The sequence below is a fragment of the Columba livia genome, chromosome 27 (genome assembly GCF_036013475.1).
Source record: "Columba livia isolate bColLiv1 breed racing homer chromosome 27, bColLiv1.pat.W.v2, whole genome shotgun sequence".
In the NCBI taxonomy this organism is placed as follows: Eukaryota; Metazoa; Chordata; class Aves; order Columbiformes; family Columbidae; genus Columba; species Columba livia.
The window spans coordinates 129913-155135 of NC_088628.1; the positions used below are offsets into that span (position 1 = coordinate 129913).

The 25223-nt window shown below is 47.7% G+C and overlaps 1 protein-coding gene across 6 annotated transcripts; it reads right to left on the reverse strand.

Annotated features, from left to right (window-relative positions):
- Positions 1–7625: 7625 nt before the first annotated feature.
- MBD3 (methyl-CpG binding domain protein 3) lies at positions 7626–24753 on the reverse strand. 6 transcript variants are annotated; one of them, XM_065041979.1, is made up of 9 exons: positions 24625–24694; positions 23230–23383; positions 20120–20176; positions 17815–17974; positions 16020–16157; positions 14484–14574; positions 13846–14023; positions 11019–11216; positions 7626–9456 (listed from the first exon to the last, which is right to left on the reverse strand). In XM_065041979.1, the coding sequence occupies exons 4-8, from the start codon at positions 17914–17916 to the stop codon at positions 11024–11026; spliced, it is 702 nt and encodes a 233-aa protein (XP_064898051.1). In that variant the 5' UTR covers positions 17917–17974; positions 20120–20176; positions 23230–23383; positions 24625–24694; the 3' UTR covers positions 7626–9456; positions 11019–11023. The 6 variants fall into 6 exon arrangements, with proteins under 6 accessions (XP_064898051.1, XP_064898049.1, XP_064898050.1 ...); XM_065041977.1 differs by lacking the exon at positions 24625–24694 and adding an exon at positions 23872–24116; XM_065041978.1 differs by lacking the exon at positions 23230–23383 and having other exon boundaries at positions 24625–24720.
- Positions 24754–25223: the final 470 nt, after the last annotated feature.

The following is a 25223-nucleotide window of genomic DNA, read 5'->3' on the forward strand; positions in this document are numbered from 1 at the left end:
CGACAATGGGCCGCGCCCCGCCGCGCGCGTGCGCCCGCCGCGGCCCCGCCCCCGCCGCAGGAAAGGGGCGGTGCCGGCCACGCCCCGCCCGGCAACACGGCAAGAGCTCCGCGGGAGAGCTCGCGCTGCCCACGCGTGTCCCCCGGCACGGCCGCGCCCTGGGTTTAAGGCACAAGGTCAGCGGTTCGAGCCCCGGCTGGAGGCGGGCGGGCAGCGGCCCGTACGTCCAGCACGGCAAGTCCCAAGTGGGGACACGGACTGCGCTCGGGTAGGGCAGGATGGGCACTCCGGAGGGTCACAGGACATGCAGGATGCTCCAGATATCTCGGTTGCACAGCCTTTCTCTCCTTCCCTCTCCAGCTCAATTACCACGTGTTTTCTACTGCAAAGATAGAGCCTGACTGCATTCGCAGAGATGCTTTAAAAACGATGCTGAAATCGAGAAAGTTTGGAGGCAGCAGGCTCAGTGCCACTGTTATTTGGTTTTTTACACCCAGCTCTCAAGCCAAAGGAGCCCCATCCCTATGAATTTCCACCAGAGTCACAGATCGGATGAGGCAGATGCTGCTTTGCACAACCCTTATTTCCCAGCAAGAAAGCAAAGCCGGAGCAGCAAAGCATTCACTGAAGACATGGCAGCTCTGCACAGCACCCAGGGGGCCCGTTCCTGTCCCCCTGTTCCATGCATACCAAGACCACAAACCCTTTGTCAAGCACTCGAGGGTGTGGAGCTACAGCACAGCTACCAAAGGGTACCAAAGGATATTTCCTTCTTCCTGAGTTGCAAAAGTTAAGAAAGCATAAAATCTTTTTCCTTTCTCCCACCTTTTCCCCTTGGTTCTTCAGTTACTGTTTTACAAGGGTTAGTTGCTGCTTATTGAGCTCAGCAGGCAGCTGTTCCTGCTTCAGAGTTGTGACAACAGCAGCTTGGATGCCCCAAAGCCCACAGGGATCTCAACCACCTTCCCGAGCCTCCCTGGAGGGAAAGCCCCAGCAGGAGGTTCCCCCCGCCCCCGCAAAAAGGCAGTTGCAAAACAGTCTCCTCCAAACTCCTCATTCCACCTGGGCCATCACTTTCCAGGGACCTGCTGCAGATGGAGCCGTAAGGAGCCCTTCCCGCAGCGACAGCACAGCAGCTCATTCACTGTAACCATATGGAAACCAATTACTAGCTCACCCACTACCTCCAACACCCAGATGCTCCAATTCCACAGGTCCCATTCTCAAGCTTCTTTTTCTACATTTTCACATAATTGTCTTTCCAAGTCACTGTCTTTGGGACTAATACAACCATTTGGCTTGGGATTGGTTTTAGGTGCAAGAACCAGTAGTGTCTGGTCTAGTAAACCCCCACTTTGAGATGTCTACATTCTGTTCCCATTTCACAGGCCCTGGAAAACATTCAAATCCTGCTGGTCAGTGGCCCTGACACACTAGCCACACGGCTGTCCTTGTGCTTCCGAGTTTTTATCCTTCAGCTGGGGACTCTCCTATGGAGAAGGACTTTGACCTTCTGATAATGTGAATCATAGAATGGTTTGTGTTGCAGGACCTCCCCCGCTCCCCAGTGCCCCCCGGCCATGACAGGGACATCTGCCCCAGCTCAGGGTGCTCAGAGCCCCGTCCAGCCTGGCCTGGGGTGTCTCAGGGATGGTTCATCCACCACCTCTCTGGCCAACCTGGGCCAGGCTCTCACCACCCTCAGTGTAAAGATGTGTCACCTTATCATCTATGTGATCTTTCCAGCGAGATAACAGCCGCCAGGAACCGCTTCCTTCCTTCTTTCCATTTCTTTTACCTGCCAACCAACCCTGACATCTTCCAGCTGCTGAAAAGCTTCATGAAAACAGGCAACAAGCTGCTTCTCCTCCTGTTTTACCTTCAGAGGTCCTGGCAGCGAGCTCCCACCAGCTCTTTTTCTGGACGGCTGCTGCAGAAGATGACTGTAGCAACTTCTGGTTTTCCCCGAAGCATTCACAGCTCAATTTCAGAGAGATCTGACCGCATCCATCCAGACTCCTCAGTGGCTGCATCAGCATGAGTGCAGCTCTGGGAATCCTCCCACTTCGGACTTGTCTTCTCCATGCTGCAAGATGTTCAGAGAATTGTTCTGCTGCAGGCAAGTCATAGACAGCTCGCAGCTACTGAGGATCGAAGCTTCTCCTCCAGGCACAGACACAGCAAAACCAGATTTGAGCCACACAAGCTGCTGTGAGACATTTCCCCTGCTCACTTCTCAAAATATTTAACCTACTAAGCTGAAACACCCCACTAAACTACTAAAAATAGTGGGGTTTCCATGACTTGAGACCGAACAGTACAACCCCTCCCTCATGAGTTTCTCCCATTTCCAGAAAATGTAGAAAATTCCCATCAATGACCAGCACTGCAAACTTCTCTGGGCAACCTGCACCAACCCAGACAACACCTGTACCTGTGCCCATCTGAACGCTCCCGATGTCCCCACCACAGCTCCAGCGTGACCAACACACTCCTCGTCACCACCAGCCACCACCTCTCAAGCCCCATGAAAAGTGCTGGTTTCAAACTGACCTCAGGAACTGCAAAAATCCATCTGCGAACACTGCCATTTTTGTCTGCTTTGCACTTGTGAGAGTTCTTTTGGAAATCACTACATTGACTCCAACAACACCTAGAGAAACTGCCAGTTATTTTAAGTGCTTTTGGCAAACCTGGTTTGTAGACATGAGGTTTTGTTCAATTTTCTGCAGAACCAGCTCACACTTTCTTCTCAGATTCTTAACTTCATTCAGGACACCAAGCTCCCTTTGCATTTTTTAACCTGAGTAATTAGCAGGTCTTTAAGAGACAAAAATGGATTACACAATTCAGCAGAGATCTTCAGCAGAACTCCTTTCTTTACCAAAACACAACCATACGGAAAATCTGATTTCCTTGAACACAAGAGAAGACAGAAGGCACATGCTTTTGGTTTCCAAGCCCATCCCTCCAGGCAGCTCATTCACAATTACTCCTTCTGTCTCTTTGTGCTGCATGTAATTGTTTGATCTCTGATCGTCCACAGAAAAAAGATGTTCCCTAAAGAGACCAAGACAATCCCCTGTACATGTACCGGGAATTAAAGAACACTGTGCTAGAGCAAAGCTGAGGTGGAACAGCCCGTTAAGCTGTTTTCTGTATGTTCCAGCAATATAACAGCAATATAACTACAGCAGATTCATTAGTACCACCACAGCTGTATGAAACAAACTCCCCCAAGCACAATTCTGCAACAGCTGCTCTTATTCCAGGTCAAGTGTACAAAGGCAGAAGGTCCAACATCCTAACTAGAAGATCTATTTTGCTACAAAGACCATCCTTTTGCAGACCAATCCCTGAAGAGCGGATTACTGAACACATCGGGGAAACCCTCTCTCCCCAACAAACAAACAAAAACCCCAGTTATCTATCTGCCTAAATTAACCAAATGCCACAAATGTGATCCAAAGTTTAGGGGCAAAAATTACTGTTAGAGAACAATTGTAGTTGCTCCTCTCACTCTCCAGGAGATCAGACTCCGCTTCTTCAAGCACATGCAAACATCGTGCAAAAGAAGCCAGGCTTTGAGCACGGCACAGACGGAGACGCAGCCTGGAGAACAACGATCTTAAGAAAAAAAAGGTCCTTCCTCTTCCTTGCGCGTGGGAAGGCTGGAGGGAGTACTTCAGCACATCAGGAGCTGAATCACTGCAGGTAGGTGGAGCCAGACAGACTGACAAGATCTCCAAGTTGAAAAGTGACCTAAGTGTGAGATCAATCAGCTCCCAAAGTAGCTGACAGAGGGAACAACTTACTGAGATGGCTCCAGGGGATGAGGTTCAGTGTCAGCATGACAGGCAAAAACTGAACGAAGGGCGAACAACTGGGATCCTCTTGGCACCAGCATACCGAGAAGGCTTTTTACTGTTACCTCTTTGTATCACCAGCACCACATTATACGTTAAAAAAAAAAAGGCACTTTGGGGGAAACCACTAGCGAACATCTTTCTCACTCATTCAATTAATTAAAATTAATGAAGAATCTAGCTTTCAGGTAACGACTTCTGAGAAATTGGGGAGCAGCCACATGATGCAAAACTAAGAATTAATTGCAGATCAAACAAAAGCATGAAAAATACCAAAGATGGAGCACTAAGCTTTCAAGTTTTGCAGCCCTTCAGATCACTAAACCCCATAAAATGTGCTTGACGGGCTAATTCAGGACACAGAACAGGACCCAAATTACAAACAAAACCAAGTAATAACTTTTTGGTGTTCATCTCCTTCTGAAAGCTCAACATTGTGGGTCTGTGTATCAGAATGCATATGCAAATGACATCAGATTCCTACAGCTGAGCAGTTCCCGGTTCTTGCCACTAGAAACAAACCAGTTGAGAGGTTGCTCACTGCCCCACTGTTCCAGCTCTGCGCGATCTCAGCTCCAGCAGGACAGGGAACTGCTGCAGAGAGTCCAGCGCAGCCACCAAGATGCTAGAGGGAGTGGAGCATCTCCCGTGTGAGGAAAGGCTGAGGGAGCTGGGGCTCTGGAGCTGGACAAGAGGAGACTGAGGGGGGACTCATTCATGGGGATCAGTATGGAAAGGGGGAGTGTCAGGAGGATGGAGCCAGGCTCTTCTGGGTGACAGCCAGGGACAGGACAAGAGGCAATGGGTGCAAACTGGAACACAAAAGGTTCCACTTAAAGATGAGAAGAAACTTGTTGGGGGTGAGGGTGGCAGAGCCTGGCCCAGGCTGCCCAGGGAGGTTGTGGAGTCTCCTTCTGTGCAGACATTCCAACCCGCCTGGACACCTTCCTGTGTAACCTCATCTGGGTGTTCCTGCTCCATGGGGGATTGCACTGCATGAGCTTTCCAGGTCCCTTCAACCCCCGACACTCTGGGATCCCAAATTATCACCACTTTTGACTTTGCAAGGAAAGAAAAATCCACTAAACAAGATATTTGTTTAATGAACTAAATAAATATTAATCTACTATTCCTGGTAAGTGTTATTTACGACTAGCAGTCAGTACTAGACCAGTACTCATCAATACCAAATTCAATTGCCAACCAGTAACTCTGACAATTTCAAGTACAATTTGCTGGGTCATTCTGAAGTCCAAGATGTTGGGGTTTTCTTCCTCCTCATTCTCATAAATGCTCTATCACTGCAAATGTCATTTGGCAAATGCTGTTCTGTGCTGTTCTCTCATAATACTCCAGCCAGTTGTGGGGTCGGGCTGAAGTGGAACGGTTTTCCCTCATTAGTTCAAGGACTCAGAGTTGATCCTTGCTAATCCGAGTACAAATCCACATTTTTAGCTCCAGGACATTATTTTTTGTGCTGCAGAATTAGCGTACCACCTTCTCATGGCTGTGTGCACACTTATTTAAAGCAGGGTGCTAAAATACGCAGGACCGGGAACCTCGACCAACCACAAGACTCTATTAAGATGCGGTTCCAGGACACACAGAAATTTCTGTTCAGAGGGACAACAGCGGAGAAGATGCATTTTATATTTATTTATAAGTGGTATCACCCAAGGATTTGCATGGGCCCCTGGCTTCTTGGAGACTGTTCTTCTGGATGTAATCTTAAATAAATAGGATTGTTTGATTGGAGAATTAATCCTGAAAAACTTACTTTTTCTTCATTCAAAAAAACGAACACTCTCCTGTCTTCTCCCCCTTTAAATATGTTCTCCTACCTTCTTTTTGAGGATTGAGAGCATCGGTCTAGACAGAATGGGCTCTCCTCAAAGCCAGGTAAAAGGACATGACTCAGAAATGTTCAAAGACTAGTCACCCTTTCGGATGTTCTGCTTCAGCTGCCTCCTGCAAAGCAGGAAAGAGAGGGAGCAGAGTAAAACCAAAACAAAACAGAAACCACTTGCAACAGCTGACGTGAAGCCATCGGTCCTGCCGGGGAGCCTGGACGGAGCCGCGGGGTAGGAATTTCGTCAGTAACTTGCTAAAATACATTCTCAAGTAAAGACGTGTCTCAGTTGCCACAGAGGTAACGTTCAACAGCAAACAGGAGGGAAGAAAGGCAAAAATGTATTTCATAGTGATCTTAAAAGAAGAATTTGAAGTTGATAAGTGGGAGCCAAGACAAAGTTAGACAGGAATGAATAAGTTTAAGGATAGAATATGAGAAGTAACATCCAATGACAGCAGTAAGTCTGGGCAGAAAGCTCCAGGTGAACAGCTCGTCTGTTTTAAAGGATAAAATCTTACACCACAGAGACGGATGCACAGAGCTACACGGCACAGGGCAGGGTGACCCAGCAGCTCCACACGGCAGCATCCGTGCATTCACGATCTTTTACAAATGCGTGGACGCAGCCTCGAGCTGTGCAACCCGGCACCAGGCTACCAGCAGGAACCACACCGGCCCGCCCCCATCTCCAGCCTGTCCCCCCCAGAATTCGGCAGGCAGCCGTTTTCTGATAAAACAAGAAAAGCCTGACTGAGCACGACACAGCAGAGGAAATGGCGCTTTTGTGAGCATCCGTGGTGCTCAGCCAAAACTACACCAGCTACAGAAAAAGATGCAAAACCCCAGCTACACTGGATTAGATCCCACCCCTCAGAGAAGCTGCACTAGGGCCATTAGAATACACTTATATATTGTCTCCAAAGAGGACTAAACTATCTCAAGATAATTATCTATCTACAGTTTGGTGCTATTGTTTTAGTAGAAAATAATCAATATCATTTACCAGTGCAAGCAGGGCAAACCTATGGCTGTTTCCAATTGTGTCTCCGTATTACATTTATAATATTTGAGGGCAACAAGAAGGTGTCATTCACATTGACACAAAGAATTATTAGTTTCAAAGTTACCCCCTCACTAGCACTCTTCAAGCAAATGCCCTTTATCTCAGACAGAACAGGCAACGCCACTGTTAAAATATTTCCATGTAACAACTGCTGTATATTATAAACAGTGAGTTTTACCCCAGTTCCACTCAGTTACTTTTCTTAAATATGTTCTTTACTCATCATCTGCTCAACAAGACACCCCAAATATCACCCGCTGTGTCCATCCTGGGGGTATATTCAGTGATGGCAAAGCACTATAAACCCATCGGTCACATCCACGGCAATAGGCTGTGATAATGCAAACCAATCCAGTTATTATTGCAGCAACATGAGCAAGATATCAGGGTCATTTAAATGGAATATTTTATTTACTCACCTGTCTTGATAAGCAGGTAGAGTTATTGAAGTTTCCTTTGATGTGATAGGAGCCTTGGGCACCATTTTGATACTGTGAACAACCAACTTTTCCATATGAATGAAAACATTAATCAACTTTTTACAGGACTGAAGGAGATAAAGAGCTGGATGGGGACAGCAGGCTGGTGAAAACAAAAAAGCTGGCACACAAATTGGCAGTAATTTAAACCTGATATCAAATGCATCAAAATATCAGTATCGACATCTCAATTATCTAAGTTTTGGTGCTATTTATACTCACAATATATTCAAATTCAAGTAAAAGTAAATAAAAAAATCACTAGATACTATAAAAATTCAAGAGCGTCTCTGCTGCAATAACTGGTAGGAGCAGAGCGCAGGAACTGCAGGTGGGGGCTCGACGCAGACTAGAGGACCCTCTGCTTTGTGAGAAACATTTAATTCAACACAAAGAATTACAAGAGGACGGATTTACAGAATAACCATAACAGACTGTTCAAAAAGGAAAATCATCGCCGCTGGCTGCAGCACCAGGTGAGGGTCCCCAAAGCAAAGCCTGGCAGAGCAGCACGAAGCACAGCTCAGTCTTCTTGCAGTACTCTGGATGAGCAATACCAAAGAACTTTGCATTTTCAAATCTCTACAAAAAGAGTTAAAATACAGTATATCAATCACTTTGGCATGGGATATTCTTCAAGGAGCTTAAACCTATTCCAGTCCCTACACTGAACTACACCCGAAGGTGACAAACCACTTCCTGGGCAGTTCCCTGCGTGTCACCACTAATAATTCCGACCTGATGGCTCTGGGAGCTACTTTCTTCCCCAAGTTTGGGGATACACAATATTTAATCCACCACTTCATACTGTATTCTCAGCCAAGACGTCCACGCACAAATTATGCAATGGATACCCTAAGACTAAAATAACTTTTGCAAGCCTGTCGATGCATTCTCCAAGGGATAAACTCTCATCTTCCTCCCCTCTCCCTATCCTCCCTCCCCAGATAAATCCATTTTTAGCCCCAAGTTACCCCAATATGCTCACAGACGTACTAGAAGAGACCAAGGAATCAATCAAGGTACCCACGGTGAAGCCAAATACTTATAAAAACACATTAAGGCAGGTTTCGCATCATTTCATTTTTGGACACAAAATGCTGGTCACTTCACTGCACATGCAAATAAGAAAGATTTCACACTTAATAAAAAGCTTTAAATTCATTCTTTTAGATATCAATTATAGAAAAATCAACCTTTTTTCCTTTCTTCTTTTAAAAGAGGTCAGAACATTACTGCAGACGAAAGCAGATGCATAGACACACCTAATGGAATGGATCCCCCTTCCCTCCACACGCACAGAAACAGAGGTCAGGGTTCTTGGCACCAGAGGAGAACAGTTCTTCCTGTCAGTCAGAAATGGCTCATCCTGCCATTCTGAGTTGAGAAGGTCCTTCTGAGCAGACTTAAACCAAAGCAAAATATACCACAGAGCAGGAATATTTATCTTCGAGACTCTATTCGGATCAAAACCGCGCACCGCAGTGCGTTCCTGTGGTGCTGGAACTAGCTAAAAAAATTATTGCCATTGATGTAAGATCAATTCCTCAAGTTAACTTCCTCTGCTAATCAAAACCTCAGGTGGAAGAGGCACCAGCAGTTCATCTCTCAGATGACGCTTCCAAGACCAATGTGGTCTTGCAAGGAAAAGGAAATTTGGTGACCCAAATTGACATGGGGAATGACAATCCACAACATAAAATGACCTCCCTACAGCCCGCTACAAACAAGGAGCCTACAGCAGAGTAGCCAAGGAGTGAACTCTCGCGTTGAAGATCAAATTGTTTCAATGGGTCATTGTTAAAGGTACTTCAATAGAAAAAGCTTACAAAAAAAAAAAGTATCACCCATCACTGACCCACAGTTAAAAAAAACCAAAGGACAGGAAATTTGGTTCCTAGGATTTTCCCTCCCACCACTTTATATTCCTTTATTCCCTTCCACTTTTGCATTCCCGATTACCCTACCCCTTTAGAAAAAGGAGGGGGAGTAGAGTTTAGTCAAGTTCCATCCTCAAAACTACCCGGCAACGAATTAGCCATCAGCTTCTCGATGCTTCCTGAAGCGCACGTCAAAACGCTCGTAGGTTCAATTGGACTGTTGGTGCAATACATGTAGCAGACACTCTTGGCTTTGTAAATCGTTGTGCTGACCCTGCTGATAGGGTTTATTCTGGCAATTCTTAGATGGAACTCCCTATAAAAGAAAAAAAAACACTCTTGTAAGTCAAGAAGAACTTTTTATTAATATATCTTTATAGCTAGTGAGCCCTTAAAAGAATAAAGCACCATTGCCATAAAATATCTATTTCTTTATCTCCTGTTCTGCACTTTCAGCAGATGGTTTGTCCTGGTTCTTTGCTGTTGCCAGATCTTTGTCCAAATAAAGCTCCTGCTAGTGATGTGGTAAGAGCTCAGATACGGTATCTCCCAAACGCCAAACAGACCTCGTGTTACAAACCTTCCAAGCTTGGAGGACCGCTAAACACAAATGGCCCTTCTACCTGAGGTACGGCTGCCGCTCCCTCCAAAGGGGCTTTTCGTCTGTTACTCCTCCAAAGATTTCCTATTTTTGCCCTTCCACCTTCTTGGTTCCTGCCTCCCAGGCTCTGGACTCTACATAACATTGGCCACCCTGTTTCTGTGACAGAGCACTAATTGGTTTTCTTAGGCTAAAACTTAAAATGATCAAAAATTAAAATCAGCATGAGCTCCACCGATGATACATACGGTGCTCATGGTTAGCGTTACATCAAAGGAACCAGCAAGGAACAAACTCTGCTCCATAGCACAGTCCTCAAATGCAACATTTAACAGTTGAACTCCATGATCTTAAAGGTCTTCTTCAACCAAAATAATACGATGATTTTATTTAAGAGAATTCCCATTGGTGCCTCTTGACTTGGCCTTAGATATCTGCTTTTTTCTGCATTACTACACATTAACAATTCATTATTAAGAGCTATTTTTGGTTTACAAGGCAATTAAAACAAATTCTACTTGCGCCTTTGAAGAGGTCCAGCACACAAGCGGAAGTCAGAGGTGTTCTCGAAAACAAGCCCTTTGCGACGTTTTTAAGGGATGTACAATGTAAAGGCACATCTCGGTGAATCCTGCAGTTACTACTATCTTCAACTTCTCAGATGTTTCCAGATGTTGAAGACATACACTTTTCTGTTCTTTTCAGTTTATAAATTCCCACCACACCGAAAGTTTTTTTATCAGCTTCCCTCTTTTGATGGTTACGTTGCCTTTTTCTAACTTTCTACAAATATTATCTGAAAAAATTCCACAAATGTGCCCTCTAACACACCCTGCAAGAAAACACGAACTAAAAACATGGAGTGAGAGAAAAACACAGGCAGGGGGAGAAACTGAGTCCATGAGATGGCAGCTGCCCTGTCTGCTCAGGGCGCCCTCTTGCTTGTAGTAAGAACAGGTAAATAGGGGGAAAAACGACATTACAAGATAATTTTTTAAGAATTGATGCTCAAGACAGAATCCTTCAAGCACTTACATACGTGCTGGTTACACATTTAGCCCACCTGACACAGATATAGGGCCCGTGACAACGCAAGGACTCACCAGACACCACACACATCAAAGTATTTGATTTTTTACCGCAAGCACGGCTACTCCACAATTTAAAGTGCGTACTAAAAAGCAAAGGTTTGTCAATATAGACTAAGATTCCTTCTGAAATTATTTCTGCCTTCAGTGAAGTCCAGTTTAAGGTGAGAAGAGATGCTGTCACATTACCTGGACTATAAGTTCTCCATCTCCTGGTCAGGGTCCTGCTCCTCCTCCTCCTCTTCCTCTTCTCCTTCTTCCTCGCCTCCTTCTTTCTCTGAAGGAGCTTCCCCATCTCGCGCTATTTCCTCCACATGGGCGAGCATGTCAGCCATCAGAGCTTCCTCCAGTCTCTTCCTCACCTGCTGCACCAGCTCCTCCTGCTTCCTGCCCCAAATCAACCAACACCGACATCAATCCTCAATCCCTCTTTCAAGGGCAAAGAATCTTATTATAAATAAGGGATCTGGACTGGCGGGATCAATGGGCTGAGGCCAGCTGCCTGAGGTTCAACAAGGCCAAGTGCTGCGTCCTGCAACTGGGTCACAACAATCCCCTGAACGCTTCAGGCTCGGGGAAGAGCGGCCAGAAAAGGACCTGGGTGTGCTGGTGACAGTGGCTGAACATGAGCCAGCGTGTGCCCAGGGGGCCAAAAAGGCCAACAGCATCCTGGCTTGTACCAGGAATAGTCTGGCCAGCAGAACTAGAGAAGTCATTGTGCCACTGTACTCGGCACTGGTGAGACCGCATCTTGAATCCTGCGTTCAGTTTTGAGCCCCTCGTCATAAGAAGGACATTGAAATACTTAAGAGACTGCAGAGGAGGCGATGAAGCTGGTGAGGAGCCTGGAGCACAAGCGTGATGGGAGCGGCTGACGGAACCTGGAGGGTTCAGCCTGGAGAACAGGAGGCTGAAGGGAGACCTTCTCACTCTCTGCAACTGCCTGAAAGGAGCTTGGAGCATGGAGAGTGTTGGTCTCTTCTCCCGAGTAGCAAGTGACAGGCCAAGAGGAAATGGCCTCAGGTTGTGCCAGGGCAGGTTTAGATTGGATATTAGGAAAAAATTCTTCCTGGAAAGGCCTGTCGGGCATTGGAACAGGCTGCCCAGGGCAGTGGTAGAGTCACCACCCCTGGAGGGGTTTAAAAGGTGTTTATACAAGATTCTTAGGGACATGGGTTAGTGCCAGAATTGGTCTAGGTTATGGTTGGACGCGATGATCCTGAGGGTCTCTTCCAACTGAAATGATTCTGTGATTCTAATCCTTGTATGTGAGGCTGGGCAGACAAGCGTGGCTTTGAAAGAGCCCTCCTGCAAGAACTGAACCTGAGCCACCAGTGTCCCTGGCAGCCAAGAGGGCCAACCATGTCCTGGGTGCATCCAGCACAGCATTGCCAGCTGGGCAGGGAGGGGACTGTCCCGCTCTGCTCCGCACTATGGCGGCCTCACCTCGAGCACTGTGTGCAGTTCTGGGCGCTACAGGTTAAAAAAGACAATAAGCTGCTAGGGAGTGTCCAGAAGAGGCTGCGAAGTTGGTGAAGGTTTGGAGGGGAAGCCATATGAGGAGTGGCTGAAGTCCCTGGGTTTGTTCAGCCTGGAGGAGACTGAGGGCAGAGCTCATGGGCTGCAGGTTCCTCAGCAGGAGCAGGAGGGGCAGGGTGAGCTCTGCTCTGTGACAGTGACAGAGCCCAGGGAACGGCAGGAGATGTGCCAGGGAGGGGCAGTGGGACATGAGGAAAAGGTTCTTCCCCAGAGGTGCTGGACACTGAACAGGCTCCCCAGGGAGGTGTCACGGCCCCAACCTGACAGTGTTCAAGAAGAGACTGGACAACGTCCTCAGACACACGGGGTGACCTGTGGGGTGTCCTGTGCAGGGACAGCAGTTGGACTCCGTGATCCCTGTGGGCCCTTCCAGCTCAGGACATTCTGTGGTTCTAACTGCATGGTAAAAAAATCCTGACTGGTATTATATTAGAAATGAACGTGAAAGAAACTCTTTTAAAAGTTGTCCAATGTTTTCTATTACAAGCCTTTAGCACTGATTGTACCATTTTTAATTCTGGCAGCTGACTGAAGACCTTATCTTTTTTTCTGTTTTATTTCCAGTACTAATATTAATTTAAACAAGAAAAAGCTACCCTGCTCACATTTCCAAAAATGAGACTGGAGAAAATTAAGTTTCTGACCATTTCAATCTTTTTCGCTCATTCTCCTTGTGAGTCACAACCTTAAATTTTACAGCTCCTTTTCAGTCAAGGCACAGTAAAGAAGCAATAAACAATCCAGCTCTCGGTACTCCTATTTCATCTCAGCCACAGGAAATCATAAGGTTATAAACAGACCATTTTTCCTGGTCATTCATGTATAAATCAAGTATAAAAAAAGTCATCCTGTAACTCAAAAAGATTTATCAAACAGTCAATGCAATTCCTACCTGCTCTCAGGTTAGCATCCTAGGTATATTAAGTTTTCTATGAAGTGCTTAAAGCTGAATTTCTCCAGTCTTGATTTAGCAACATAACTACTTACAGACAGGAAGGTACATCTAACTAAACTGCATCCTTGTTCACTGCCTCAGCAGCAGTTAAATGCTTTTATTTGGTCCTGTGTTGAGACAGAGTACGGTGAAGAGAATCGAATGGCACTGCTCAGGATTTCTTCAATCCCTTCGTTACTCACAGGTGCCTTAATCAAGGTTACTCAAATTCAGACATTTTTTTCAATAAAAGGAGAGGTACTCTGACATGAAAAACAAATACAAACCTGAAACCTCAGAGGAACTGAGCATGGGCAAAATAAAAACTAATGGGCTTTAAGCACATGCTTGTCCGAGAGCAGCTTCATCTAACAATTCTTTTCTACTCTACCGATAAAGAAGCACTCAAATAAATTCAGCAAGCCATAGCGCTCCACCAGACATCTAAACTTGCTATTGGAAAGAAAAAAAAGGCACGGGTTGAAACTTTTTTAGCACAAGAAACCTTGTTCCAAGACAGTAAGTGATATTTCCAGCAAATACCTAATATCTTCATCTGTCACCATGAACGCTTTGCAAAGCGGCTGGGAGGTGTTGAGCCAAACGCCTGGATTTTTCTCCACGGCCGCAGAGAGCTGGCCAGTGATGGGCATGGTGCTGGTGTGCAGAGCACTGGCGATGGCAGACAGAAGGGTTTCGTCAGTGCAACCGGGTCCAACTCCTGAAAGTGAGAGCAAAAACAATAATGGACATTGCAGCAGACACAGAACAGCAAATCAAGACAACAAGCGCTATTTAAATTTTAACGGCAAGGCATGTACTGTCATTTAGAGAGCTAACACAACAGAAACCTTTGGGACAGATTTATCACAACACCTGTACTACTCCCTGCAAGGTTATCAAGGTTATTTAAACCGAGATGAATTCTCCCTTCTGTTACATTAAAAAAAAAAAAAAAAAAAAAAAGGAATGGAAGCTGCTTGCATTCTGCTTCTGGAAAATGAACCAGAAGTCAAGAAGTTTTGCTCCAGCACCCCCTCGGCAGGGAGGCTTCCAGCCGAAGCAGAAACGGTCCGCAGCACCAGGAGCGCTGCAGAACAAGGAGGTCAAACACAGTATCTTCCGATCGCCACTGATCAGTATCAAAACGCCACCCCGGGTTAAGGGCAGACTGCACTTACCTTGTAAACCTTTTGGAAGGTCCATTGTTTTCACCAGCTCCTCTGCAATGTCAAAAGCATTCAGTCCACTTAATTTCTTCTCCCAGAAGAGCTGACAGCAAAGAAAGCGTTTATTGGCACAAAACAGAGAAACGGAACTGACAACTACACAAAGCACCTGCTTACTGTCAACAAAAGAGAAGAACGCTGCTGCAGACAATTTGCTATTGGATTTACGGCAGAAGGGTCTGTGTCAGGGGACGACCCCCATTACCAATCAGTCCCATGACGACTCTGTCCTGATTTGCTGCCTTGAAAAATACTTTTTTTCCTTCTCATCCAGGGACTGGTACTGAATCGGAACAGCAGAAGCGCCCTCCTCCAAAGTACACTCCTTTTCCTCTTGCTGCCTCAGACCTACCACAGAAGTTACGGAATATATGGATTTTCTCCAACCTCCTTCTAAAGTCAAGCGTTATTTTATTTATGAATCACAAGAACAAACACATCTGGTCGTTCACCATGTTTTAAATCACAGATTCTCCTCAAGCTTAAGAACATGTAAACGTCTGGTTTGGTGTAAAGTCGGATACTATACCTAGATACACCTTCAACTCTTGATCTATATGTACAAGGATGAGCAATGAATACAGACGGAATACCATTTGTCTTGAAAGAAAGCAATGTAAATTTATAACCTTATTCATACAGGTAGAGTTAACTACTAACGAGATACGCATCTGAAAAACAAGGCCTGTGCAGTCAGTACAATCCCTTGCTCTACATGTATGTGGTCTGTACAGGAACAGGGATTTCTCAAAACACAGAATTCTTATACGATTGGAACACAAGCCCTATGGGGAGAGGCTGAGGGAGCTGGGCTTGTTCAGTCTGGAGAAGGGGAGGCTTAGAGGTGAGCTCAGCACTCTCTAGAACTACCTGAAGGGCAGTTCTAGCCAGGTGGGGATTGGGCTCTTCTCCCAGGCAGTCAGCAATAGGACAAGGGGCCATGGGCTTCAACTCTGCCAGGGGAAATTGAGGCTGGAGATGAGAAAGCAATTCTCTGCAGAGAGAGTGGTCAGGCATTGGAATGGCTGCCCAGGGAGGTGCTGGACTCACCGGCCCTGGAGGTTTTGAAACTGAGATTGGACATGGCACTTAGTGCCATGATCTAGTCAATGGGCTGGAGTTGGACCAAGGGTTGGACTGGATGATCTCTGAGGGCCTTTCCAACCCAGTCCATTCTGTGATTCTGTGTGATTTGACAGTGATTCTAATTACAGTGCAAATGTCCCCTGAAGTGGTTACATGTGTCTAAATTTGTAGATAATAAAACACAGTACAAACAGCATATTAATTACAGATTGGAAATGGGGTTCCCATTTCAAAAGCTGGGAGCACTGGAAGGTCTTGTTTCTGAAATACCAACAGACTTCAAATCGGCATGGACCATTTGTTCAGCATCACAAATTTCAAGTGGTTTATTCTGGGACCCTCCCAGCAGCAAAGCCTGGAGTTTTCTTAACTTTGGAGAAGCTGCTAAGCTGCAATCCTTACCTGCCGGGGCTGCTCCACGGCTTTCTGTGGATCGCTCTTCACCTTGTTGCTGGGATGGTTCGTGATCTTCGTGACGGGCTGTTTGAAGATAGAAGCCGTCTGTCTGACAGGCAGCGCCGTGTTCAGATCAGGCTTCCCCTAAAGTTTTCAAACAAAAGGAGAGAAAAACAAAACAAAACAAAAATATTTTCAGTCTGCTAAAATGCTGCTGCAGCCACAAAGATGCACAGCGGGGAAACAGAGCGTTCGTGGACCTGAACACTCAGCTGCCCTCAGGCTGTACGAGTTAGACTGCTAAAAACGCAGAACTATGTTAAAATCTTGCCTTAAATCTATCAAAATTAAAATAAGTTTTCCACTCTTCCACATTTTACTTAACATCCTCTCACGCTGGTTTATACACACTGGTTTTATCCCAGTTTTGACAGAATTTAGGAGTAAGAACACTGAGTTTTCACTCTGACAAGCCACCTGTAGATCACTAAACTGGAAGATTTCAATACAATGTTTGTAATAATTAGAAATAATAACTAGAATCCAGAAACCATTCTCAACCACTCCGCTTCAATCCTGTCGTGGACACCAATAAGCAAATCAATGCAGCTGGAACCTTGATCGCATTTTTTATTTTCAGTTAACGAAACTCAGGTTTTAAATGGAGCTCATAAAACCCAAGTTTTTACTGCAAGACTGCATTTTCTGCTAGTGGGAACACGGGAAAACTGTTCCATGCTCCCGAGATACAGCAGGCAAGTCCTGAAACAGCCTCAGGACACACTTTGTTCTTGAGGATGCAGATATCACATCTGCTTAACGTATTTATTCATGAGATGTAGAAAAGATGTATTCAGGACAAATATCACTCTGAATCATGTGTGCTAATCCATTTACAAGGCAGTGGTAACTATTCGTACATTTATTGAAAGGTGTGGGCCGCGTTTTTAGCCTGCGAGATGCACGTTAGCTGCTGGTCTCTGCAGCGAGGAACGTTTCCAAATCTCACAACAGCACCTACTGCTGCAAGTAAATGTTCCGATTGCTCTGATGATGATGATGATTCCTTAATGGCTGACACAGTTAGAACATAAGCATGATGCTGTTTCCCAAATTTAACATTTAGGTGCACAGACATAAGCTTTTGGATTCTGAAAAAGCTTTTAGCACCTGAAGAAGGTAATTTAGGAATGGCTTGAGCCAATCTCTGCAGACAGGCTGTATGCCAATGTCACTGTAATCCTGACTAAACCTTAACAACTGAAATCACCAGGCACCAAACACAGACCCTTTCGTTTTGTTCTAAAATCGGGCCTTACCATCCTCCTGTCTCTTCAGCTTTTTGCCCAAAATGTACCCCCCTCCTTACAGCGATTCCAAAGCCAAGACAGCGGCACAGCCACGGTCCCTGCTGTCCCCTTCCCACTCCCCAAAAGCAAACGTCAGAGCAGAGCTGCGGCCCGGTCACCAGACCAGCTGGAGAGGTGCGGCCCCAGAGGAGATCAGGAAGACAATCTCACTCTCCAGGGAAGGGAAGAAAGAAAGATGCCAGCCCTCTCTCCACAATATTTCACAGTTATCACAATATTCTTCCATGGCATCGCTACCCTGGAAGAGTCAGGGAATTGCAGTATTTGTCCAGCACCCCATAACAGAGACATTCGTATTTCATATAACCCTGAGTTTCAAGCATTAATTACAAAATGCTTAGTTTTCACAGCAGGACGTCATTCTGAGAGGCAGCCTGGCCACTCCACCAGCGAATGGAAAAGTAAAAGCCGTCCATGCCTCTCGGTCTTACTTTGGCTTGGTTGGAACAGTCATAGCGCATCCTCTGCCTGTTCTTGTTCATTTTATTCATCAACATCTTCCCGGTGCGGAAGTCAAAAGTGCCGAGGTCCATGGAGCTGCCCAGGTAGCGCGCCAGCTGGGGCTTGCTTCGGAACTTCTTACCACTCGGGCTGAGAAAAACACAGAAAAGAAACAAGGAGGGAAATTAAAACCTCCTGGACTTCAACACCAGCTGGAAGGCAGGAGAGGCAAGTTTTATTTCCTTCTTAAAAAACATGTGCTGAACTCCCAAGAATGAAGCTCACATTAAACTCTCAAAGGATATTAAGGCTCTTGTATCAACTCCTTCTCACGATTACCGTGGGAGAGACGAGTGCAGACCACGTTAAAATGCTTTTACATGTAAAGAGGAAGATTCAGACCAGGTATAAATGAACATAGCATAATTAACACAATAACTGACAGGGGAGATATCAGCACAGGTGTACTTATCACTCAGCTGTCTCAAATAACAAATGTCCATTTTCAAACATTATTTCTTCTCTCGGGAGTGTCACGTTTGACTAGCACCAAACACGCCTCCTCCGACTCCCTCCCCCCTCCTTGAATAGCACTCTCAGGTTTGGTTAAATCTTCGGTAGAATTCTGAACACCCAACTTCAGGATTACACAGCAGCAAGGAGCAAGAGCAGAGATTAAGTGCTGACAAGCCACAAAGCAAAGAATTACAAAGATTAAGTGAGGCAAAGATAAAGTTCAAAACCTTGGAAAACTTTCAATCAATAGGAAACAGAAGTTCCGTTTTTGAACACCTGGTTTCTCCTGGGAGCCTGCAGCCTGGCACGCAGGCACAAATTACTCCAGCTCGTCGTTGTTGTGTTTATTCTCTTTCTTAATATCACCTTTTCCACTGCTACAAAAAGCAGTGCTAGGTTAAGCTCTCTTATTTTTCATGCATAAAGCAAAAATCCGTCAATGTGTTATGACTACAGCGTAGAACTGAACAGCCCATAAGCACAAAGGATTCTTCACATTCCTATTCAGCATAATAACGATGCCTCTTTATTCCCTTAACTTCTCTCACTTCTGGTTTTCTGCATCTTGCAGTCTGCATATTCCATCTTAGCACCCATCTGGTAGCGGGTCTTTCCATGTATATCATACTAAACACAAGTTAATTGGGTTAAAGACCAAAAATGCCAATTACCACCCTGCTCCTAATTATCCATTTTCTCATTTTAAAGAGCAGTTAGTGACAGAATATTTTCTTTCTGCCAGACCGCATGATGCGGGTGGTTTCCCCTCCGCTCTCCATGCACCACAGGATCTCGTTTAGAAAACGTCAGGTCACATCCTGGCAGATCCGACGAACATCGTACACAACGGTGGCACCTGCAAGTTCAACAACTCAACTCAAAGCAACCTCACAACGTCCAGACGTTGAACTTGAGATGCAGAGAAGCGGTGCCCAGATACCGCCCTGAGCAGACACCAACAGCCCAACAGGGTCTTATCAAAGAGGAAAAACAGAAAAAAAGCCTCTTTACAACACATTATCTGCTGCCCTGAAGCTTTTAATAGGGGAAAGGTCTGAAAAAAACAATGTGAGAATAGAATTTCTAGTATGGGACAGTGGCAAACCAATCAGTCCGAGTCAAGCTGAGCATGCAAAAAAAAATAGATTATAACAAAAACCAGAAAGAAATGAAGTATTAAAAGCTTGTATCTGCTCCCCACTACTGCTCAGGCCTGAAAGCATCCATGCAAATGCAGAGAAAATAATCCGTCTTTAGAGGGCAGAAAGAAGGGGTTTAGCACTTTATCACTGGTTATTCCTCAGCTGGACCATTTCACCACAGAGCTGCACAGGCAAGACGGTGACAGAGAGCGCAGGAATAAGCAGAGAGGAACAGAGCCTGGGTCCAGACTCAAATTTGAAGCCAATTTTAAAAATATAAAGGGATTTTTATGCCTCAGTCTATAAAGAGGAATAACCAGCTCCAGCAGCTTTCCGGCCAGAGCCGCCTCTGCCGTGAGCAAAGCCGAGAAGAGAAAGTCCGAATACATTAAGAACACGACACTGCTCCGCAGCTCCAGTTTACAGTTTAGTGCCTTAGTAATTTTTGAAATAATACATTATAGTGAACTGTGCACCTCGAAACACAGTGTAACTTCCAGAACAGAGCCAGATACACTCGGAGACAGTATTTTAAATGAACGTAACTCTTTGGCTTTTGTGTTTTGTACATGTTGTAGTCATTTTGCAATGGATCTGAAAAGCTGCTCAAAGTCCACATACATCTAAAAAAACCCACCTGAAATGACTCAGAGTCCTTTCTCTTCCTGGGGAAGCTTGGCGCAAAGGAAAAGCACTGAAATGTTCAGAAGAAAAACTTTTATTCTAATTATGTCTTGCAAACGGTAACAACCGTACCAAGCCCTGGAGCAACGGCAGGATGGGGAACAAAGCTCAAACTCAAACTGACAGTGAACTTGCTCAGTAAATGCAAACAGCTCTGGAGCTCCTGGGGTCCCTCTGGCAGGAGCATCCCCGGTATGATACAGCTGTTGAGGGCACCTATAGACACCTGAGACGGTCAAAGTGGGGAGGGGGGGAAAAAAAGGCAGCCAAAACCCACAAAATTTGAGCAGTGGGATTGCTCGCTGCACATCACGAGGCACGGAAACATTAAACCAGCAGTTATGAGTTCTGAACGTCATTAAAACGCTTGTGTGCCCTTTAAATGCCACAAAATATGAAATTTCTCTCCCTCCACTTGGAGCAAAAGCGTTGTTTGCACTCCTGGTTTTGATGGACAAAGACTTCGAAACAACTCAGAAGAAAGACATCTTGATATGCAGCTGGAAAAAAACACCTCTTCTAAATAACCCTGCAATACGCCGCGCTCAGGTCCTGAATTCCAGTCTTTCACACTTCACCGTGTTACAAACAAACAATGCAACTGCAAAGTTGCAACCAATTTGACACACTCGTCCATCAAAAGCTCCACAGTGTTATGTGCCTGCACGGCACGAACAAAACGAGGAGCGAGGGCTGGGGTGTCCAAGGCCAGCCACCCCCGTTTGCTGTCCATGGACTGTCTGGCTGTGGATTGAGCCACATTAGGCAAGTGACGGGCCGGGCGCTGCCGGGTGCCCGCTGCGCCCCGTGTGCAGCTCAGCCTTTGTCTCCTGCCTTAGATTCTTAAGGAGAGACAGACTGCGAGCCCAGGCCCTCTCTCCTCCTCCTTCATTACACAAGTCTCCTCCCCTCCGCTCTCCCCATTTAGCCTATGGGAGATCTGCACAACTTGGAAAGTGAGGGACAAAAGACAAAAAGAACCCCAAACAAACCCAGGCATCACCTGCGCCTTTTAAAGAAATGGAGACAGGAATCACCTGGGTGAAAACAGAGAGCAATGGTATATCCCTTACACCTCATTTCCTCGGTGGGAGGTGATGGGTATAATGAAAAAGCTTTTTCCTTCCCCATTTCAGTGAAGCTCCTTCCTGGCAGAGCTGGGGAGTCACAACCCCCCCAGCTCTGCCCCAGGTAAAGGCTGATGCCAGGGGCCCCGTGGGTGCTGTACAACCCCCCAGCACCACGTCCTAGGGAGGCACAGGCACCCTGGGACACCTCGCACCCCACGTTATCCCTGGCTGCAGCACCCGCACCAGGTCCTGCCTCGGTGGTCCCAAACTCCAACAACTGCGTGACCCTGGGACGGGCTCGCACAAAGCACCGGTAGGAACAAGGTGACAACTCCAGCTGCCATAACCCGCATCTTCACACGCCCCTCCAGAAACGGGCGTCCTCGGCTCTGTACAGAGCAGCCTCGGGGGATCGAGCCGTCCCCTGCCGCTGCAGCTGTCCCCAGAAATACTTCTGTGCACGTGGCCCCGCACCACTGCCAGCAGCAGCAGGCAAGGGCTGCCCCGAAGGGCAACGCGGCTCTTTGTTCAGTAACCCGGGCTCTGACCACAAAAAAAACAAAACCAAACAAACACCCCCCCCAAAAACAAAAACCAAACAAACACCCCCAAAACCAACTTTGATACATATGATAAATACACCAAAACCTCTCAAATTTCCAGAGGCACCCCACTGCCAAACAAGAACTCGAGTGGCAGGAACAAGGACAAATACAATGAGCCATTTTTATAAGGCTCATCTCAAACACCATGAGTTTCCCTGGGCAAGCTGTAAGTAAAACAGAACAACCGAAAAATAGCAAAGTACAAGCTCAGCTAAAAAAAAAAAAAAAAGAAAAGAATATAGACCAAAATATACTTGGGGGTGTTAAAAATGTTCTCTTCAACTTCTTACATAGGTAAGAAATTCACAACAAAATAAGCTCCACCCAAGAGATCTGTTAAGTTTTCCAGAGCAGCGATGCCACCAACTCCTTGCAGCAGAGGAACAGCAATGCCAGACCTCTTACACACTTGGTCATCGAACCCTCAGTAGAAAATACTATGAGGAAAAGCATCACAAAGCAGCACTGAATTCTCCTTCCCCGCGGTGAGAACACCGAGTCTGACAGGAGCCTTTGTAGCTACAACTCTCTCAAAAAACAACGCACCGCTTTCACAAAATCCCAACACGCTTCCCAACACCCTGCACCCCTGTCCCTTTGCTGTTCCCTGCGAAGCCAGCCCACAAGCCCCACATCAGCGAGACGCCCTCTTGGGTTTCCCAACTCTTAAGCCACAGGCAGATGAGTAAATAGAATCCGGTTAAAAAAAATTCTGCACAATCATCCACCGGTAACTGCAACAGTGTAGAACTGCTGCTAAAAATCCGGCCAGGGACGTAAGCCTCAAAGAGGGTTTAACTTCCAGCCAGCAACCGGCTCGCACGTGAGCTGAACACACTTGGCACAACTCATTTGTCTTGTCGCCCAAAGCAGAGCTCATCTTCAACAGAAACATGTGCTGCAAGCACTCAGGGCTACAAAAGGAAATCTCCAAATAGAAAGCACAACAGCCCTAAAAAAATTGGTTTGGAAAGCAGTAACTGGCACCGCACTGCCGATTCCCGCAGCTCAGCATTCGTTCTTAAGGCTGGTCGTTGCACAAGAGCGCTCCTTTCTGAGCCACGTGAGATTTCCCACCAGCACACGCTGCATCTGTGTGTTCAGGGCAGCCGGATTTTAAAAAATAACCATCCAGGTAAACAACATGCAGAAATAGTAGAGGGATTAATAAATTGCCTGACATGTATTTTCCGCTCTGAGGTAATGCAAAATGCAACAGTAACCAAAGATCAGTGCAGCGGGGCCCTATTCTACCTTTGATCTCTGTCCAAATTGATATAAAAGAAAAATCCATTATAACTTGGGAATAAAAACATGCTACTTATCCTCTCTGCCCCTCTTTCTTAAGCTCAGCTCCAAGACCACAACTTTACAAATAAAATAAGTACATGGAAAACCGGCGATGTTTCAAGCTTTCAGCCGCTGATCGTCTGCGCTCCTCCGCGACGAAGCCGCGGAGCCGGCACTTCAGCTTTCCGCTCTCGAGGACGTCCGCCGGCTCCGTCGCTGCCCAGCGCCACGCGCTTTTCTCCCAGCTGCAATCTGATTTTTTAAAAAAATGAAACCTAACACGTGCAGAAAGTTGATCGCGTGCCTTTTGCTGACTGGAGAAGGCTGGGTAAGAACACCTGGGTAAGCTCTGCTACACTCCTGCGGCTCCCAGGTTTCATCTGTCAGCCGTGGGTGCGCTGGGTGGCCTTGGGTGGGTGCGGGAAGGATCCACACGGCCCACACCTACAGCCATGAGACATGCAGCAAGATTTACAGCAATTTGCCAGGCAGAGAGAGCGGCTCCGCAGCCACACGTGCAGGATACGGCACCCAGAGCCCCGGGCTCCTCACCCACAGCAACACCCAGCAACACAAATGCTTCTTTCTTTGCCTTGCCCCAAATTCCCCAGTTTACAGAAAATGCAGCAGATAGAGCCGCAGGAAAGCAGGTGGCCGCTCTCACTAATACCCTGGCTACTTTGCAAACACCGCATTTATTTGACATTAAAAAAACAAAAAACTATTGGCAGGGTACAAACCACTCCTGAGGGACAAGCTGGGCTCCTGAAAGGCCATCGTTACGTTCATGGGGCTCATCCCCTCACGGCAGGTCGCTGGCGGCAAGAAGGGGGGTGGCAGAGCCCCCCCAGACCCCGCACCCCGCTACAGAGCCGATTCCCACAGGTACCAACCGGTACCTACAGCCCTGCGGCCCCCCGCCACCTCCACCTGTAGCGCCAGGCGGGGCCGGCTCGGCCTCCCACCCACCGGGCGCCGCCTCCCAGCCCCCACGCAGGGAAGCGCAACCCACGGCTCCCTCCCAGGCCCAGGGCAGCGGCGCCGCGGCCCGGCCGAGCGCTCCCACCTCTTCCGCTCCATGGCGGCCCGGCCCGCTCCCTCCGGCCGCCGGCTCTTCCCCGCCGCCGCGCTCTCCTCCAGCCGCCGGCCGGTCCACGCTCCGGCGCTCACGCCAACCCCCGCCGGGTTCCTGCCCCCCCTCCCCGGCCGCGGGAGGCGGCGCTGAGGCCGCAGCTCGTCCCGCTTCCCAGTGCAGCCCCCGCCGCCGCCCGCCGGGCCCTGGCCCCGCTAGCCGCCGCGCCGCGGGCCTCCCGCCTCCTCCACGCCGTGAGGCGGCCGCTCCGCCCGCTCCCGCCCCTTCCACCGCTTCCCGCCTTCCCGCCGCGGCTGGATCCCTCCGCCCGCGCGCGCCGCGGAGATATAGTCCCTCCCCGCCGCCCCGCTCGGCGGGAAAAGCTGGACCCACCGCCCTCTCCGCGGGGCCCCCACCTCACCTCGCCGCCGGGCGCCGCGCCCCTCCCCGGGGTCCCGGCAGCGCCGCTTTGGGCATCTTCCCCCGAGCCCGCCCCGGCCAGACTGGTGGCCCCGCGGCCCCGCCCGCGCCCCCTGCAGGCCCGGCCCCGCGCCGCAGCCCCGGCGCCACCGGGATTCCCGCCCCGCAGCCCGGGCCGCGGGCTGGATCCCGAGCCGCGAGGCACGGGCGGGCTGCCGGGCGGAGGCAGCCCGTGTCCCGGTGACACTGCCTGGAGCAACCGGCCCGTCCTGCAGCACGGCCCCTCCCCGAGGGGCGTTCTCGGAGGGGGCTCCTCGGGGCTCGTTCGCGCGTGCAGCAGCAGCGCCCCGGGAGCTGCCGGAGCCCGTCTGCGGGGACAACGGGCAAACCCCTGAGAACAGCAACCAAACAGCAACACGCCAGCGCAAAACAACCCACCAAACACAAAACACACACAAAACAACCCACCGAGAAACAAACAAAACAAACAAAAATTAAAATGAAAATAACCACAAACAACAACAACACAACCCAAAACCCCAACAAAACCAACAACAACAAAAAAGAAGAAAAGAAAGGGGAAAATTGCCCAGGGAGGTT